At 51.8% G+C, this 17,791-nt stretch overlaps 2 protein-coding genes across 3 annotated transcripts; both read right to left on the reverse strand.

Annotated features, from left to right (window-relative positions):
* Nucleotides 1-1,625: 1,625 nt before the first annotated feature.
* RAB25 (RAB25, member RAS oncogene family) lies at nt 1,626-11,023 on the reverse strand. The gene is made up of 5 exons (XM_003259444.2): nt 10,740-11,023; nt 5,785-5,980; nt 3,654-3,847; nt 2,387-2,467; nt 1,626-1,980 (listed from the first exon to the last, which is right to left on the reverse strand). The coding sequence occupies exons 1-5, from the start codon at nt 10,780-10,782 to the stop codon at nt 1,853-1,855; spliced, it is 642 nt and encodes a 213-aa protein (XP_003259492.1). The 5' UTR covers nt 10,783-11,023; the 3' UTR covers nt 1,626-1,852.
* Nucleotides 11,024-13,719: 2,696 nt separating this feature from the next.
* On the reverse strand, nt 13,720-17,486 carry LAMTOR2 (late endosomal/lysosomal adaptor, MAPK and MTOR activator 2). 2 transcript variants are annotated; one of them, XM_003259442.2, is made up of 4 exons: nt 17,255-17,486; nt 16,796-16,958; nt 14,161-14,250; nt 13,720-13,913 (listed from the first exon to the last, which is right to left on the reverse strand). In XM_003259442.2, the coding sequence occupies exons 1-4, from the start codon at nt 17,320-17,322 to the stop codon at nt 13,857-13,859; spliced, it is 378 nt and encodes a 125-aa protein (XP_003259490.1). In that variant the 5' UTR covers nt 17,323-17,486; the 3' UTR covers nt 13,720-13,856. The 2 variants fall into 2 exon arrangements, with proteins under 2 accessions (XP_003259490.1, XP_012366440.1); XM_012510986.2 differs by lacking the exon at nt 14,161-14,250 and having other exon boundaries at nt 17,255-17,462.
* Between the last annotated feature and the right edge of the window lie 305 nt (nt 17,487-17,791).

The raw sequence follows: 17,791 nt of genomic DNA on the forward strand, positions 1-17,791 counted from the left end.
TCTCAGCTTTCCATAGCTCTGCTTGAGTCTCCAAGCTCTTAATCCCCTGCCTTTTCTCTCCATTTACTCCCTTCTCTTCTTTGGAGGTGCAGTCAGGCCTTGTTCCACCCTGACCTGAAGAACAGAGGAAGGTGACTGGGCGCAGTGTCTCATGCCTGTAATCCCAGAACTCTGGGAGGCCAAGGTGGATGGATCACTTAAGGCCAGGAGTTCAGGACCAGCCTGGGCAACATAGCAAGACCCTGTCTCTACCAAAAATACAGAAAATTAGCCAGGCATGGTAACACGTGCCTATAGTCCCAGCTACTCGGGAGGCTGAGGCAGGAGAATCACTTGAACCCAGGAGGCGGAAGTTGCAGTGAGCTGAGATCACGCCACTGCACTCCAGCCTGGGCAACAGAGTGAGACTCCATCTCAAAAAAAAAAAAAAGAACAGCCGGGCGCGGTGGCTCACGCTTGTAATCCCAGCACTTTGGGAGGCCGAGGCGGGCGGATCACGAGGTCAGGAGATCGAGACCACGGTGAAACCCTGTCTCTACTAAAAATACAAAAAATTAGCCGGGCGTGGTGGCGGGCGCCTGTAGTCCCAGCTACTCGGAGAGGCTGAGGCAGGAGAATGGCGTGAACCCGGGAGGCGGAGCTTGCAGTGAGCCAAGATGGTGCCACTGCACTCCAGCCTGGGCGACAGATCGAGACTCCGTCTCAAAAAAAAAAAAAAAAAAGAACGGGGGAAGGTGAGGCAGGGTGACAGAGATGCTACCTGGACAGCCATCTCCTAGGCTCCATGGAAAGGGGGCAGAGAGCTAAGAGACAGGGACCCTCCCGATTTACCCCACCAGATTCAATCCATCCCTCTTCTTTGGGATCAGGAAGAAGACTGGATGGGCTCAAGTTTGTAATCCCAGCACTTTAGGAGGCCGAGGCAGGCTGATCACCTGAGATCAGGAGTTTGAGAGCAGCCTGGCCAACATGGCGAAACCCCGTCTCTACTAAAAGTACAAAAATTAGCCAAGTATGGTGGCGGGTGCCTGTAATCCCAGCTGAGGCTGAGGTGGGGAGAATTGCTTGAACCCGAGAAGTGGAGGTTTCAGTGAGCCGAGATCACACCACTGTACCCCAGCCTGGGCAACAGAGTGAGACTCCATCTCAAAAAAAAAAAAGACCGGATGGAAGACTTGGACCTTCCACCTCTCAGGCTTAAAAACCCCATCCCCAGTACACACCTACAGGACTGGCCCCAAATCCCTCTTCTCCCCTTGTATCTCCCGCTGCCTCCTCCCCTTGCCCCTGGCATTGGAGTGACCTCAGTTCTTGGCACCAGGGCCCTCAGCACCAGATGGTGCCCGCCGATGGTTTCCTTTGTCTCGCCTTCCAGATACCCCCTCCCCTCCGTGCTCTCCTCCCTCCCCCACCTGCCCTGGGGGTTGGCAGAGGGAAGGGCAGGCACCTCCCATCCCCTTGGCACTGTCCCCAGACCACAGAACTCCAGAGGCAGCTGGCCCTGAGGGGCAGTAGGTATGGTGGGGAAGACAGAAGAAGGGGATTAGGGACTCAGAGGAGGGGCCAAAGTTGAAGGGGAGGCACAGACAAGGAGAAGAGGGAGGAACAGACAGGAGGCAGCAGAATGACCAGGCATTGATATAAAACAGCTTTATTTGAGGGTCCTAGTCTGTGAGGGGTGGACAGATAAAAGAGGTATTTGTGATAGGGCATGAAGACCTTAAGACCCTGAGGGTGCTGTGAACAGGGAACAGTCTGATATCTGGAACCAAAGGGCAAGGAAAGGTCCTGGGGCTGAAGTGGGGACAAGGGGCACCAAAAAGCCAGTGGGGGCAGGTGGTGCTGGCCAAGGTCAGAGGCTGATGCAACAGGCTCTCTTCTCCCCAGGGCCAGGCTCTTGCCCAGCCTGGGCACTGCCCAGAGTGATGGCATTGGTCCGGATGCTGTTCTGTCTCTGCTTGGACACCTTCGCAAAGATTTCTGTGAGGGCAGAGGGCAGTGATCAGGCCAGAAGATTTAGAGCCCATGCTCCCTCCTCCCCAACCCCCCATACATACTGCATGCCCCTTCTGAGCATGGGGGTGGCCACACTTGCAGGAGGTTTTGCAGGAAGGAAATGAAGTGTGTACATAGGGGTCCTTTCTACTTACTTGGGTGGAGAAGGAACCAAGAGTCAGCCCCATGGGGAGTGTGGCCTGTTCCCTCCCTGAGCTCCAGGTTGAGAGGAAGGCACTGGGGAGGGACTGAGGGGGACAGGCAGTGGTGCCAGGACCCACAGAGGAGCTGAGAAATTAGCTGGGGTGAGGGCTGAGTGTCTGCATTCCTACTGCTGCCTGCAGAAGCCACGGGGATGGAATAGGGGTACAGAATAAAGGTAGGCTCTAACCTTTCAGGACAGTCTCAAAGGCTAGCTCAACATTGGTAGAGTCCAGGGCTGAGGTCTCCAGGAAGAGCAGTCCATTGTTTTCTGCCAGGAAGGGAAACACACCATTAATTGTGGGAGTCAAAGGCAATAATAATAATATTAATGTTTGCTATATACATTTGCCATGTGCTAAACTCTTGGCATGTAGCAGATCATTTAATCCTTAAAACAACTTATGAGGTAGGTTCATTTAGAAAACTGAATCCAGAAACACAAAGAAAACAAATAAGGGGCCGGGTGCGGTGGCTCACGCCTGTAATCCCAGCACTTTGGGAGGCTGAGGTGGGTGGATCAACTGAGGTCAGGAGTTCAAGACCAGCTTGGCCAAGATGGTGAAACCCCGTCTCCACTAAAAATACAAAAATTAGCTGGGCATGGTGGCAGGTGCCTGTAATCCCAGCTACTCGAGAGGCTGAGGCAGATAATTGCTTGAACCCAGGAGGCGGAGGTTGCAGTGAGCCAAGAACGTGCCACCGCACCCCAGCCTGGGTGACGGAGCGAGACTCCATCTCAAAAAAAAAAGAATAAGGAAATTGCTCCATGTCCCACATTTAGTAACTGGCCAACAGCAGATGGGAGACTGGGCCACGGGACTCCAGAACACCCTTAACCACCATATTGTGCTGCCTCTAAACCCAGAAAACTCCTGGGAAGCCTATCCTCTCCATAGGATCTTTGAGCATTACAGGGTGGGGCTGCCTTAAAATTAACTATGGGCCGGGCACAGTGGCTCACACCTGTAATCCCAGAACTTTGGGAGGCCGAGGCAGGTGGATCAACTGAGGTCAGGAGTTCGAGACCAGCCTGGTCAACACGATGAGACCCCATCTCTACTAAAAATACAAAAATTAGCCAGGCGTGGTGGCGCCCGCCTGTAGTCTCAGCTACTCAGGAGGCTGAGGCATGGGAATCACTTGAACCCAAGAGGTGGAGGTTGCAGCAAGCCAAGATCGCACCACTGCACTCTAACCTAGGCAACAGATTGAGACCCGGTCTCAAAAAAAAGATCAATAAAGACAATCTCAGGGCAAGTGGTGGGACATCATGGGAGACACAGGGTCCCAAAGGGGAAGTGCTGGGAAATCCTGAGGAAGAGGGGATGGGGTAGAGGACTGTATGGAGGAAGGCCAGGCTAGGGGCTCTATGGGTGGGGGCAGGGCCTGGGAGGCTGCAAGGGGAAGGTGGGGTAAGCTTGGAGGAGTCAGCCTGGGTAGTGGCAGGTTCTCACCAGCAAACATTCGGGCCTCCTCAGTGGGCACTTCCCGGGCCTGGCTGAGGTCACTTTTGTTACCCACGAGCATGACGACGATCGTGGCTTCAGCATGGTCATAGAGCTCCTTCAGCCATCGCTCCACCACAGCATAGGTCTGGTGCTTGGTTAGGTCAAACACCAGGAGGGCCCCCACTGCACCACGATAGTACCTGGGTGGGAATGAGAAGGATGGACAGAGATACAATCAGAGGTATCGGACCCAGCCATGAGCAGAGCCATCAAGCTGGAACACCCGGAATCAGAGTACTAGAGATCAGGAAATACAGAAACTTGCCTCCAGGGGCCCAGAACCCAACAGAGCAGCCCAAGGCTCCTCTGCCTTCCAGGGACACTAGTCTTGGAGCCTCTAAAGTTTCACCTCCCTCAGCCAGGCACGGTGGCTCACGCCTGTAATCCCAGCACTTTGGGAGGCCAAGGCGGATGGATCACCTGAAGTGAGGAGTTCAAGACTAGCCTAACCAACATGGAGAAACCCCATCTCTACTAAAAATACAAAAATTAGCCGGGCATGATGGCGCATGCTTGTAACCCCAGCTACTCGGGAGGCTGAGGCAGGAGAATTGCTTGAACCCGGGAGGCGGAGGTTGCAGTGAGCTGAGATCGCTCCATTGCACTCCAGCCTCGGCAACAAGAGTGAAAATTTGTCTCAACTAACTAACTAAATAAAGTTTCACCTCCCTGCTCTAAAATCTCCATTGGCTTCCTCACAGCCAGCCCCTCTACTTTCTCAGGTTCTGGTCCTGATTTTAGCCCCTACTCTCCACCAATGCACATCTGAGCTTTAGCCAACTCTGCCACCTTCAAGATCTTCCTCACATGGCTCCTTAACAGTGGCCTCTTCTCTCCTGTGGCCATCTTTCTAGGATTAGCTGAATGCCTACCTCTTGCAGCAGTCCCTGGCCTGACCATTCAAGGCATCACGGAAAGCATCCAGTCTCCCTCTTGGAGTTGGATGGGATGTCTTCAGACTAGTGATGTCTAACTCCCAATTTATTGATGAGTCAACTGAGGCTCATAAGAGATCAGGTAACGAGGAGCGTGTGTAACCAAAGCCCCTGACTCTTGCTTCCTGTCCCCGGCAAGTGCTATCCACCCCATACACACACAAACAGACCCCATTTTACATGCTTAGGCCTTACACTGACTGGAAGACACTTTTTTTTTTTTTTTTTTTTGAGACAGAGTCTTGCTCTGTCGCCAGGCTGGAGTGCAGTGGCACGATCTTGGCTCACTGCAACCTCCACCTCCCAGGTTCGAGTGATTCTCCTGTCTCAGCCCCCGAGTAGTTGGGGTGGGGCGATTTCGGCTCACTGCAACTTCCGCCTCCCAGGTTCAAGCCATCCTCCCGCTTTAGCTTTCCAAGTATCTGGGGCTACAGGTACGCACCACCAAGCCCAGCTAATTTTTCATATTTTTGGTAGAGACAGGATTTTGCCATGTTGCCCAGGCTGGTCTCAAATTCATGAGCTCAAGCGATCCACCCACCTTGGCCTCCCAAAGTGGTGGGATTACAGGTGTGAGCCAACACACCCAGCCTAAGAGACACTTTGGATGTGGTGTCAGGAGGCCTAACCTCCTGTGTGTCCTCTGAGTCTTCATAAAATGCAGATGCCAGGTTCAGCTTTTGGCCATCTGTGGTTAGATGAAAGTTGCCAAGTGCAGAGCATTGTGCGGAAGTGAGGGGGCGCTCTGGATCCGTGCAGCTCGCCCCCATCCTAGCTCCACCCTGATTTCACCTTGCTTGTATTTATACATAAATTAATTAATTATAGCACTTTACTCCTGTGGTACTTTAAGGGTTACATAAAATGCCAAATGTAAAGTGCCTTGTTCCTTCCTGGACACATAGCAAAGGCTTAGTAAGTGGCAATGATTCCTGCTTTTAGTAGTACTAGTCAGTGTTACTATATCCTGGCTTGTGCTGTTTCTGTTTACAGTACCTTTTACCTTCTGTGATCTCCATCCCCGCCCCCCAGAGCCCACTGCTGAGCCCCCTTGCCTCCTCCTCCCCAACTTCTCCTCCAGAAGTGTTCCTTGACTTCCCCAGAACTCCCACCACCCAGCAGCCCCCCGGGCCCGGGCTCACGCCGAGGTGATGGCTCGGTACCGCTCCAGGCCAGCTGTGTCCCAGATCTGAGCCTTGACAGCAGCGGTGCCCAGCATCACAGTGCGGGTGGAGAACTCAACCCCGATGGTGGTGCGGCTGTCGTGGCTGAACTCATTGCGCGTGAATCGGGAGAGTAGATTGGTCTTCCCCACACCTGATTCGCCGATCAGCACCACTAAAGGAGTGGAGAGATAAGGGCTGAGCATGGGGTAGAGCAGCTCCAAGCCCACCTGAGCTTGGAGGGTCTGCCCAGCAGAAAAAGGGAACTGAGCTCAGAAAAAAGATTAGGGAACGGAGTCTCCTGTGAGACTGGAGTCTGCAACTCTGCATAATGCATCTGTCCTGGTGGGCAGGAAAGCCAAGAGTTTAAAACAAACAAAGGGACTTGACGGGTATAGCCTGGTCTGTTGATACATGGTTGCAGAGTCAGCCTGCATCTCTGGTGAGAGAGTGACATCTGTGGGCTCTTTATGAGTGTCATGCAGAGACATTACTGTTGTGTGTGAATATGGACGGGGATGGTGGGAGGTCGGGGGGTGCACAGTTCTGGACTAGGACTTGGAGTATGAGAACATTGCGCTTGTCTCTATATATATGAGCTGGGAGGACAAGTGGGAGGTTTGGTGTGTGTGTGTTTGCATAAGGAACAGAGGTGTGAATCGAAGTGTGGGTAAGGAGAAAGTTTGGCAGTTGACACATCTGTGGGTGAGAGGAAGGCATGTGTGCTCATGTGTGTGTAAGAAGTTAGGTTCCAGTTGTCCCTAAGGAGGGGCAGTCCCGCATGGTTAAGAGCATGGGGCTGGGTGTTAGACCCGCTATGTGTTCCTTCAGCAAATTATTTAACCAATCTGAGCTGTTCTTTTCATATGAAAAATGGGGAAGACATTAGTATCTACCTTAAGGGTTATTGTAGGAAGTAAGTGAGACGTTGCCCAGGATATAGTAAGTGTAAAAATCATGACTGGTATGATTGTTGTTAGCACGCCAGAGTTTTCCCTTTGGGTTTTCAGAGACAAGGATCCACCTGAGGGGCCATGAAGACCCTTTAGACTGGTGGGCAGCATCTAGGGCCCAGTCTTACCCATCGTGGATGAGCTGGGGGCTGGGGTAGAGTGTAGGGGGCTGATGTGAGTACAACCCACAAATTGCACTGGCACTGAGCTGAGCACACAGAATTAGAGGAGGCCACCCAGAGTGGTTCTGGAAAGGCAGGCTGGCACCCAAGGACTGGGAGTCACATATTGTGGGCTCTGGTCCCTGCTCAGCTTCTAACTAACTGTGTGAACTTGAACAAGTGACTCACCTTTTCTCAGTCTCAGTTTCCTTGCTTATACAACTTATAAAGGCCTCCTCCAACTTTAAAAGTTCCTTAGCTGGGTGTGGAGGTTCACGCCTGTAATCCCAGCACTTTGGGAGGCCAAGGCGGGAGGATCTCTTGAGCCCACAAGTTTGAGACCAGCCTGGGTAACACGGTGAAACCCCATCTCTACAAAAAATGCAAAAATTAGCTGGGCATGGTGGCATGTGTCTGTAGTCTCAGCTAATTGGGAGGCTGAGGTAGGAGGATTGCTTGAGCCCGGGGGGAGTTGCAGTGAGCCGAATTTGTGCTACTGCACTCCAGCCTGGGTGACAGAGTGAAACTCCGACTCAAAAAAAAAAAAAAAGAAAAAGAAAAAAAAATTAGCCAAGTGTGGTGGCACATGCATGTAGTCCCAGCTACTCGAGAGGCTGAGGTGGAAGGATTGTTTGAGCCCCGTAGGTTGTGGCTGCAATGAGCTGTGATGGCATCACTGCACTCCAGCCTGGGTGACAGTGAAATTGTGTCTCAAAAAATAAAAATAGGCTGGGCGCGGTGGCTCAAGCCTGTAATCCCAGCACTTCGGGAGGCCGAGGCAGGCGGATCACGAGGTCAGGAGATCGAGACCATCCTGGTTAACAGGGTGAAACCCCGTCTCTACTAAAAATACAAAAAATTAGCCAGGCGTGTTGGCAGGCACCTGTAGTCCCAGCTACTGGGGAGGCTGAGGCAGGAGAATGGCGTGAACCCGGGAGGCGGAGCTTGCAGTGAGCCGAGATCGCGCCACTGCACTCCAGCCTGGGGGACAGAGCAAGACTCCGTCTCTAAAATAAAATAATAAAATAAAATAAAATAAAATAAAATAAATATATTTAAACATTCCTTATTTGCAAAGGACAGTATGGAAAAGCTGGAAATAATATGGATATGTGTGGGTAAGAGGATGTGTGTGCGTGCGTGTGTGTGTGTATATGTGTGTGTGTGTGTTCCTGCCTCTCCCCTACTGGGTACATCTCTCTCATCCCTCTCAGTGGGTAGGCTCTCAGCCCTAGCTTCATACCGCAAAGGTGCTTAGGGCAAGGGCATTGAAGTCAGACTTTGTGGACTTTTGTAAACTACTTTGCCTCTAAGTCTCAGTTGTAAAGTGGAGATACTAATGGTTCATGTTTACAGTGTACTGAAGGCTTACTATGTGCCAGGCAGTGTCCTTAAAGGCTTTACACATATTACCTCATTTAATCCTCATAACAATTCCATGAATCCCATTACTATTTTCCCTGTTTTTACAGACAAGGCGTTTTGGGGTCAAATGACTTGCCCAAGATAACAGGGCTAGTGTTGTAAACACAGAGATGTGCTGGCCAGATCAGCCTTCAAGGAAGGACTTGCCCCAAGCTGCAGACAGGCTCCAGCTATCAGCTCCTTCAGCGTCTGCCTCTGGTGCAGAGAGCAGCCTCACTGGAAGTCATGCCTTTTCTGGGCAGCCTACACCCAGTGCTCAAGCAAGGTGAGGCAATCACAGAGCTCCTCGCCATTGACCCAGGTTTTGTCCAGCCTGTGTTGCTGTTTGACTTCTCCCTCTGCCTAATTATGTTTCCTCTCCCTTCTTTTCACAGGTGCTGACTTGTAAAAAAACATTGAGCTGGGCTCGGTGGCTCACGCCTGTAATACCAGCACTTTGGGAGGCCTAGGAGGGCGGATCACAAGGTCAAGAGATCAAGACCATCCTAGCCAACATGATGAAACCCTGCCTCTACTAAAAATACAAAAATTAGCTGGGCATGGTGGTGCACACCTGTAGTCCCAGCTACTTGGGAGGCTGAGGCAGGAGAATCACTTGAACCCAGGAGGCGGAGGTTGTAGGGAGGCGGAGATTGCAGTGAGCCAAGATCGCTCCACTGCACTCCAGCCTGGGCAACAGAGCGAGACTCCGTCTCAAAAAACAAACAAACATTGAACACCCCAACTTCTCAGCGTCTGCTTCTAGGGACCCCAACCCAACCCTCAATACTTTTTTTTTTTTTTTTTAGACAGAGTCTTGCTCTGTTGCCCAGGCTGGAGTGCAGTGGCACAGTCTCGGCTTACTGCAACCTCCGATTCCTGGGTTCAAGTGATTCTCCTGTCTCAGCCTCCCGAGTAGCTGGGATTACAGGCACGTGCCACCACGCCCAGATAATTTTTGAATTTTTAGTAGAGACAGGGTTTCCCCATGTTGGCCAGGCTGGTCTGGAACTCCCGACCTTAAGTGATCCGGCCGCCTCGGCCTCCCAAAGTGCTAGGATTACAGGCGAGAGCCACCGCACCCGGCTGACCAACCCGCAATACTTGTAAGTGGCAGGGCTGAGATCTGAACCCAGTCTGGCTCCTGACCACAATGTTACACTGCCCCTCAAAATAAAATATGACTTTTGGGGATTGTTATGGTATTAATGAGGTAGTGGCTGGTACATAGTAAGTGCTCAATAAATGGTAGTTCCTCATATTATTGCCCCAGACTATTGCTAACCCTTTCCTTCCTGGAAAAGATGCCAGTAGTACAGGTTCCCCAGCTCAAGGGCGGGTTCTGGAGTGAGAGTCCCAGCACAAGGGAGGGGCCGTGCTGAGGTTGGGAGAGGCAGAGGGGTAGGGTGGCTGGAGAGTCCACCCTGCCCTAAAGGAAGTATGAAGGTGGGGCTGGGAAACAGCCAAGGGACCAAACACAGGGGCTAGAAAGATACATGCATGCTTCCAGGGACAGCCAAGTTGAGCCCAGTGCCTGGTATGCAGGTCCAGTGAGTCAGCCAAGGGCCAGGAAGACGAGGCTACAATCCTAGGAGTCCTCCGGATTCTATCAGACTCTGCGGCAAACTCATGATATTTTCTGTCTTCCCTATGTATTTATTGCCCAACCCTGTAATGGGTATGTCTCTTCTTTCTCTCCTTCCCTGTACACCTGCCCAGAAAAGATGACTTTCTTCCTCTTGTTTGCTGGTTTCCCTTTCTTCTCAAGGGAGAAGTCCTGGCTGGGTGTGGTGGCTCATGCCTGTAATCCCAGCACTTTGGGAGGTCGAGGCGGGTGGATCATGAGGTCAGGAGTTCCAGACCATCCTGGCCAATATGGTGAAACCCCGTCTCTATTAAAAATACAAAAATAAGCCGGGCGTGGTGGCAGGCACTTGTAGTCCCAGCTACTCGGGAGGCTGAGGCAGAAGAATCGCTTGAACCCAGGAGGTGGAGGTTGCAGTGAGCTGAGATCATACCACTGTACTCCAGCCTGGGTGACAGAGCAAGACTCCGTCTCAGAAAAAAAAAAAAAGAGGGAAGTCCTTTCTGAAGTCTGACCTCCATCTCTTGTGCTGCACTGGCTGACACCAGGGATTTGGGTTTCTATTAGGAACGGGGCAGAGGAGCCTAACTCAGCACTCTTAAGGAGGAATCAACATCATTATTTACCACAGTAGAGCATACTCAGAAGCTCCCTGACTTTTGCCCCTGCAACCAGACCCTCCCCCACTCCCTGCAGCTTTATTCTGAAGGAATGAGGAGCCCCAGGAGGTCTTGGTAAGAGATAAAAAACAGGAGGGGGCCCTCTCTGGCTCTATTCAATCTCTTTCTGGGTCTCTCAGGCTTCCTCTTGGCTTCAGGGAACCCAACTCACCCTTGAAGACAAAGTTATAATCTTCCTCAGTTCCATTCCCCATCTTGGCTCCGCATGGAGGGTGCAGGTGTCTTCGGGGACAGAGGTGACAAGTCTGTGTGTTGGCTCAATGCCCTCAACCCTCAGTTCTCAAAAGATCTGGTCCTGCCCCTCCTCTCATTGGGGGTAAGGGGACTTCTGCAGCCAGAGGGATTGGGGGCCAACTCAAGGTTAGGCAGGGCCTAGGAAGGATCAGCTTTGGCAGGTGGGGGTGCTGTAAGGAAGCTGAGAGGACGGAAGCTGAGAACAGGAAGAGCGGGGTGGCTGGAGACCTGGGGCCCAGGTGGGTGGAGAGACGATGACGTCAGACAGGTTTGACAGGTTGGGTGTCTGCTCTCAGCCTGGGCTCCCGCAAGCCGGAGAACCAGCTCCAGCGCAGGGGCGGGGTGGGGGGCGGGAAGCTAAAAAGGGACAGAACTTTCAGAGACAGGACCTTCAGAGACAGCCCACTGAGGGCTGAGTGTGCATTGCTGGGCTTCTGGAATCTGTGGTGAGGGCCGGTCCCCCAACTAATGAGCAAGAAATAGCCCCTCAGAAACCCACTTGAGGCCAGGCGCGGTGGCTCACGCCTGTAATCCCAGCACTTTGGGAGGCCGAGGTGGGCAGATCACCTGAGGTCGGGAGTTCGAGACCAGCCTGACCAACATGGAGAAACCCCGTCTCTAACTAAAAACATACAGAATTAGCTGGGCGTGGTGGCACATGGCTGTAATCCTAGCTACTAGGCTGAGACAGGAGAATCGCTTGAACCCAGGAGGCGGAGGTTGTGGTGAGTCGAGATCGCGCCCTTGCACTTCAGCCTGGGTAACAAGAGCGAAACTCCATCTCAAAAAAAAAAAAAAAAAATTAGCTGGGCATGATGGTGGGCGCCTGCAATCCCAGCTACTTGGGCGGCCAAGGTAGGAGAATTGCTTGAACCCAGGAGGCCGAGGTTCCAGTGGGCTGAGATCGTGCCACTGCACTCCAGTCTGGGCAACAGAGACTCCTCAAAAAAAAAAAAAAAAAAAAAAGGCCGGGCGCGGTGGCTCACACGTGTAATTCCAGCACTTTGGGAGGCTGAGGCGGGCGGATCACAAGGTCAGGAGATGGAGACCATCCTGAAGGAATGAGGAGCCCCAGGAGGTCTTGGTAAGAGATAAAAAAACAGGAGGGGGCCCTCTCTGGCTCTATAGTAGAGACGATGAAACCCTATCTCTACTAAAAATACAAAATATTAGTCGGGTGTAGTGGCAGGTGTCTGTAGTCCCAGCTACTGGGGAGGCTGAGGCAGGAGAATGGCATGAACTCAGGAGGCGGAGCTTGCAGTGAGCCGAGATTGCGCCATTGCACTCCAGCCTGGGCGACGGAGCAAGACTCTGTCTCAAAAAAAAAAAAAAAGAGTCCTGGTGCAGTGGCTCCCACCTGTAATCCCAGCACTTTAGGAGGCCGAGGCCAGCGGATCACGAGGTCAGGAGTTCGAGACCAGCCTGACCAACTTGGTGAAACCCCATCTCTACTAAAAATATACAAAAATTAGCCAGGCATGGTGTCACACGCCTGTAATCCCAGCTACTCAGGAGGCTGAGGCAGGACAATCACTTGAACCCTGGAGGCGGAGATTGCAGTGAGCCAAGATTGTGCCATTGCACTCCAGCCTGGGTGACAGAGCAAGAGATTCTGTCTAAAAAAAAAAAAAAGAAAGAAACCCACTTGGCCTGCTTTTCCTTCAGAGCTGGCAGGGGGGTACACTGGGGGAACCAGAGTAAGGGATATTGGACCAGGGGCTGATAGAACACCAGTCACCCTGCTGCAATGCAGAGCTGCGGGAGCTGCATCATGGCCACAGTAACTTCTGCCCTTCCTTGACAGCCCAGGGCCTGGGATGGGCAGTGTTTCTCATCTTGGGTGGAGCTGGGACTCCAAACCTACCCACTTCTCTGGGATGGGTTCCTTTATATGGCACTGGGGAAGGGGGCTGGTAGCTCCCTATACAGACCTGCTTTAAGGATATTGGGTAGGCAGAGACCTGGGGCAGAAACAGACAGCTGGGGTGAGTGGTCTGAGTGTAGGAGCAGGATCTGGAGATGAAGGCCTTTGGGAGGTCTGGGTTATTTCTACTCCCTGTACAGGACCTGAGGCCTCACAGCAAAGGCCTCTTGTCTACAAACTGCTTCAAGATCTGGGGAGGGTCTGTGTAAGCACATGAACACCTGGAAGAAGAGGAAAGGGATAGCTTGTTCTAGGCTGTTAGGGGCACCCTCCCAACCCCAAGAATAGAAAAGGCACTCACTGGCCAGTCGAAGTGGTTCATATCTATAATCCAAGCACTTTGGGAGGCAGGAGGATGGCTTGAGCCCAGAAGTTGGAGAACAGCCTGAGCAACATATTGAGACCTCATCTCTACCAAGAACAACAACAACAACGAAAAACAAACCCTAAAAAACACAAAAAACAAAAACCCAAAAATTAGCCAGGCATGATGGTGTGTGCTTATAGTCCAGGCAACTCGGGAGGCTGAGGTAGAATCACTTGAGCCTGCAGTGAGCTGAGACTGTGCCACTGCATTACAGCCTGGGCAAGAGGGAGAACCTCTCAAAAAAAAAAAAAAAAAAAAAGGCACGCACCCCACCAAACCTGAAACGATAGACACTAACCTCTCAGGGCCTTTATATTCTCTGTGCAACACAACCCCTACCAGACCCTTGCACCTCTGAGCTCACTCCCACGGTTTTGCCTATGAGGTGGGTAAGACTCTGTTCTGAGCGGCAGGGTCTAGGTGAGGTAACGCCGTTGGTGAGGACAAGGACTATTTGGCCTAACTGCCAAGAACCATTGTTCGCCGGAGGTCATGGTGAAGGGGTGGGTAGAAGTCCATCCTTGCAGAACATGAGGAATCCTAGAAGCGATGCCTGCTTCTTCCTATCTTCTCCGATTCCTCCCATCCAAGAAAGTAGCCAAGACACATGACAGGAGTTGAAGTTTATTCTTGGAAAAAACAAAGTCCCACCCTCCCCCCATTGTGTAAGAAGGTTCTTCTAGGAGGCCCCGCCCCTCCAAATGGTCATTTCTCTTTTCTGACCCCAGCTTCCACCAATGCCATTAAGATGCCGCCACTTGGGTGAGGGGCTCCTCCAAGTACTGCACCAAAGCCTGGGCCTGCAGAGGGAGAACAGGAATCAGTCTCGCACATGGCCTGGCACTAGGGACCCTAAATCCAGGTCTGCTCCCAGTGCCATAGGGAGCAACCAGCCCCCAACCCCCACCTGCTCTTGGGAGCTGGCCCACACCAGAAATGGACTGAGTAGACATGAGGACTCTAGAAACAGGGTCCTGGTGGGAGTGAACACAGTGCAGAAACACAAAGGCTGGGCCCAGGGCTATGGAGGGATGGGCACATACACACCTTGGCCTTGAGCATTCCAAAGCCCACGGTCTCCTTGGCATACATACACAGCAGAAGGTTGGCCACTCGGGTGATGGCTACACGGCCTTCCTGGTGGGGGTGATATGATGGGATATGATGTTCTGCTTGGCATCCTTAGCACCCTCCTTCCCCAAAGGCTTCTCTGGCCCCAGAGAGACTATATCTTCCTCCCATGCCCTGGGCACAACAGGAGGTTCAGCGGAAAAGCTTTTGGCCACAGCCCTGAACATGGGGTTCTGAGCCCAGGTTTCAGCCTCAGCACAGCCACCTACTAACCATGTTATTCTGGGAAACTTAGTCTCTCAGAAATTCAGTTTTTCTTTCTGTAATCCCTACCTTATCCTAGTTGGTGAGGGTGCTAATACCATGAAATTTCAGATCTGCCAACAGTTGTCCAAATGAGTGATGTTATTACTATGAGCTCACCCCACACACACTGAGAGGGGCATGGGAGCAGTAACCCAACTGATATTTCTCCTCTTTTCCCATGGTAATGTTTTTCAAATTGCAGATTTGACCCCATGGTTAGGAGATAAATTAAGAAGGTTGATCAGCATTAAAAAACAAAAAAGAAAAAATGAAGTATATTACATGTAGTAGGAAAAGTATTGTTTCATGACTTTTGTTTTAGTGGGTCTATGTGCGTGTTGAGCTCTGACTTAAAATGTCTTTCTTAAAAAATTTTTTCCTATTTATTTATTTATTAAAATTTTTTTTGTAGAGATGAGGTCTTGTTAGGTCACCAAGGCTGGTCTTGAATTTTGGCCTCAGATAATCCTTCAGCCTCAGCCTCCCAAAGTGTTGGAATTACAGGAGTGCAGCACTGTGCTCAGCCTTAAAATGTATTTCTTTTTTTTTTTTTTTTGAGATGGAGTCTTGCTCTGTTGCCCAGGCTGGAGTGCAGTGGCGTGATCTCGGCTCACTGCAACCTCCGCCTCCTGGGTTCAAGTGATTCTCCTGCCTCAGCCTCCTGAGTGGCTGGGATTACAGGCACGTACCACCATGCCCGGCTAATTTTTGTATTTTTAGTAGAGATGGGGTTTCACCATGTTGGCCAGGCTGGTCTTGAACACCTGACCTCGTGATCCGCCTGCCTCGGCCTCCCAAAGTGCTGGGATTACAGGCGTGAGCCACCCGGGCCCAGCCCCTTAAATTGTATTTCTTATGGCTGGGTTGCGGTCAAAATGTTTGAAAGCTATTGCCCTATAGCACCAGCTCTAGGCATCCAGTAGGAGTCATACGTTGAACTAAAAATGGCATTGGTTGTGCAGGGGGTAGGGGAGAGTAAGCAGTTGAGTTACAATGAAGATCCTTCCTGGAGAGTTCACCCTCTGGCCAATTTGAAAAAAACAAAAGTAAGTTCAGCAAACTTTTACTAGGTATTTATTGTATGCCAGGAACCAAGCACTGCACTCCCTGCCTCTCTGACCTCATCTCCTACTACCCTCCTCCATTCTCACGCAACTCCAGCCATACCAACCAACCCTGTTGATCCTTGAGCAGGCATAATTCTGCCTTAGGGCCTTGGTACTTGCTGTTCTGTCCAAAATATTCTTCCCTCAGATAGCCACATGGCTTGTCCCCCACCTTTCTTCAGATCTTTGATCAAATGTCACCTTTTCAGTGAGACTGTCCCTGACACATACGCCCAACAAACTCATACTCTTTCACTTCCCTGCCTTCTCTCCATTGCATTTTCAATACCTAATATATACTACATATTTTATTTATTTTAAAAAATGTGGTCGGGCACAGTGACTCGCGCCTGTAATCCCAGCACTTTGGGAGGCCGAGGTGGGTGGATCTCTTGAGCCAGGATTTTGAGACCAGCCTGGGCAACATGGCAAAACCCAGTCTGCAAAAAATGCAAAAATTAGCAAGGTGTGGTGGTGCATGTCTGTAGCCCCGGCTACTCAGGAGGCTGGGGCAGGAGGATCACCTGAGCCCAGGGAGGTCGAGGATGCAGTGAGTTGTGATCGTATCACTGTGTAAGATTTATTAGGGCTGGGGGTTTTGTCTTTCTGTTTGCTATTTTTTCCCTAGTCCTGAGAATACTGCAAGGACCTAAATACTTGTAGACCGAACAGATACTAAGAAGTTCACAATCTAATGGAGACTTCCCCTTTCTGGACTTCATTTTCCTTTCTTTGAAAGCTTAAGGGGTTGGACTAGGGTCTGGAGACTGCCATGGTTCTCTGAGTCGGTGAAACTGGGATGACAACACTTTGTGTTTGCAAGTCATTCTAATGTTTATACCCATTATTTCATTTGACCTTCACAACAACCCATGAGGGGAGCGGGGAGAGGGAAATTGTCTTCTCCTTAAACATGAGGTAAGGAAGCTGAGAGAGGTTAAGCGACTTACCCAAGGTTCCACAACTGATAAGTGGATGGCTGAGACCAGAACCCAAGTCAGACCTCTCAGGTCCAGGGATCCTTCCTCACCACCACTTGATGAATAGGGTCCTGCCTATTACAAATGCTGCTGCAGACCAACTCTTAGTAATCTTCTGGAGATCCTGTCCCTGCCCCTCCAACCATCCAGGATGGGGTCCAGGTCGCCCCCTTGGGATCCCCTTGGGGGACAGGGGAAGTCTGGCTCCCCTCTCCATACCATGCAGTCCATGAGGATGAATTTGAGATTGTCTTCATTAAACGCTTGGTTCCCGTTCCGGTCGTAGGCGGCCCAGATGTTACTGGCTATGGCAGCGGTGACCCGGGCGTCAGTGTCCCCGTAACCAGAGTAGGCCAGCAGTGATCCCTCGTTATTCAGCAGCCTGGTGAGGGGCGGGGAGGGATAACGCTGTGCTCAGAGCGGGGAGTAAAACGTCTGGGTTTCCATCCCAAGTCCCACCAAGGGCACATCCAGCAAGGCTCTGGCCTGAGTGTGTCCCGGAACGTGCCCTAAGCACCCAGCACACCGGCTTCCCTTTTCGAGAGGGGACCTCCCGGCTGGTACCCCCAGCCGCTGCCGCCTCCTCCCTTCCTGATGATCCTTTCCCACCCCTCCCTCAGAGAGCCGCGCGCCTCCCCACTGCAGCGCTCGCCGCTCGGGTCCGTGGTCCGCACTCACAGGGTGCTCTGGACGCCTCCAGTGTTGGCTTGGCTTAGCACCTGGGTCAAAGCCTTGGGGCGCAGCATGCCTACGGCTCCTAACCCTGGGCTTTTGCACCCAGATCTCCGAGGTGCCTCCCGCGGGCCGCTACCCGCTGCTTCCCGTAGTCCCGTTGGCCTTCTCCCGGACGTCCTGGGAGTTGTAGTTTCCTCGCCTGGCTATTATGGTTCCGACTCAACCCCGCCCCACCGCGGGGGACTCTGGGAATCGTAGTTCCTTGTAGCCTCGCGAGGCACCCTGGGAACTATAGTTCGCCTTTCCAGGCCGACCACGCGGTTGTTGGGGGGCGGAAAAGAGCGGGAGTGAAAGGACAGCAGTAGCTCTGGAAGGACATTTAACCCCTTCGGGGAGAAAGGAATCAACGTGTCCGCTTGGCAGTCCATGATTCAGTAATTATACTACATCCTCATATTTGTCAGGCACACCTTTGGTTACTTTCAAAACAGTTTTCTCCGTTATGCACAATTCTGTGCGATGAGACGAGAGGTACTATTA

The sequence above is a fragment of the Nomascus leucogenys genome, chromosome 12 (genome assembly GCF_006542625.1).
Source record: "Nomascus leucogenys isolate Asia chromosome 12, Asia_NLE_v1, whole genome shotgun sequence".
NCBI classification, from domain to species: domain Eukaryota; kingdom Metazoa; phylum Chordata; class Mammalia; order Primates; family Hylobatidae; genus Nomascus; species Nomascus leucogenys.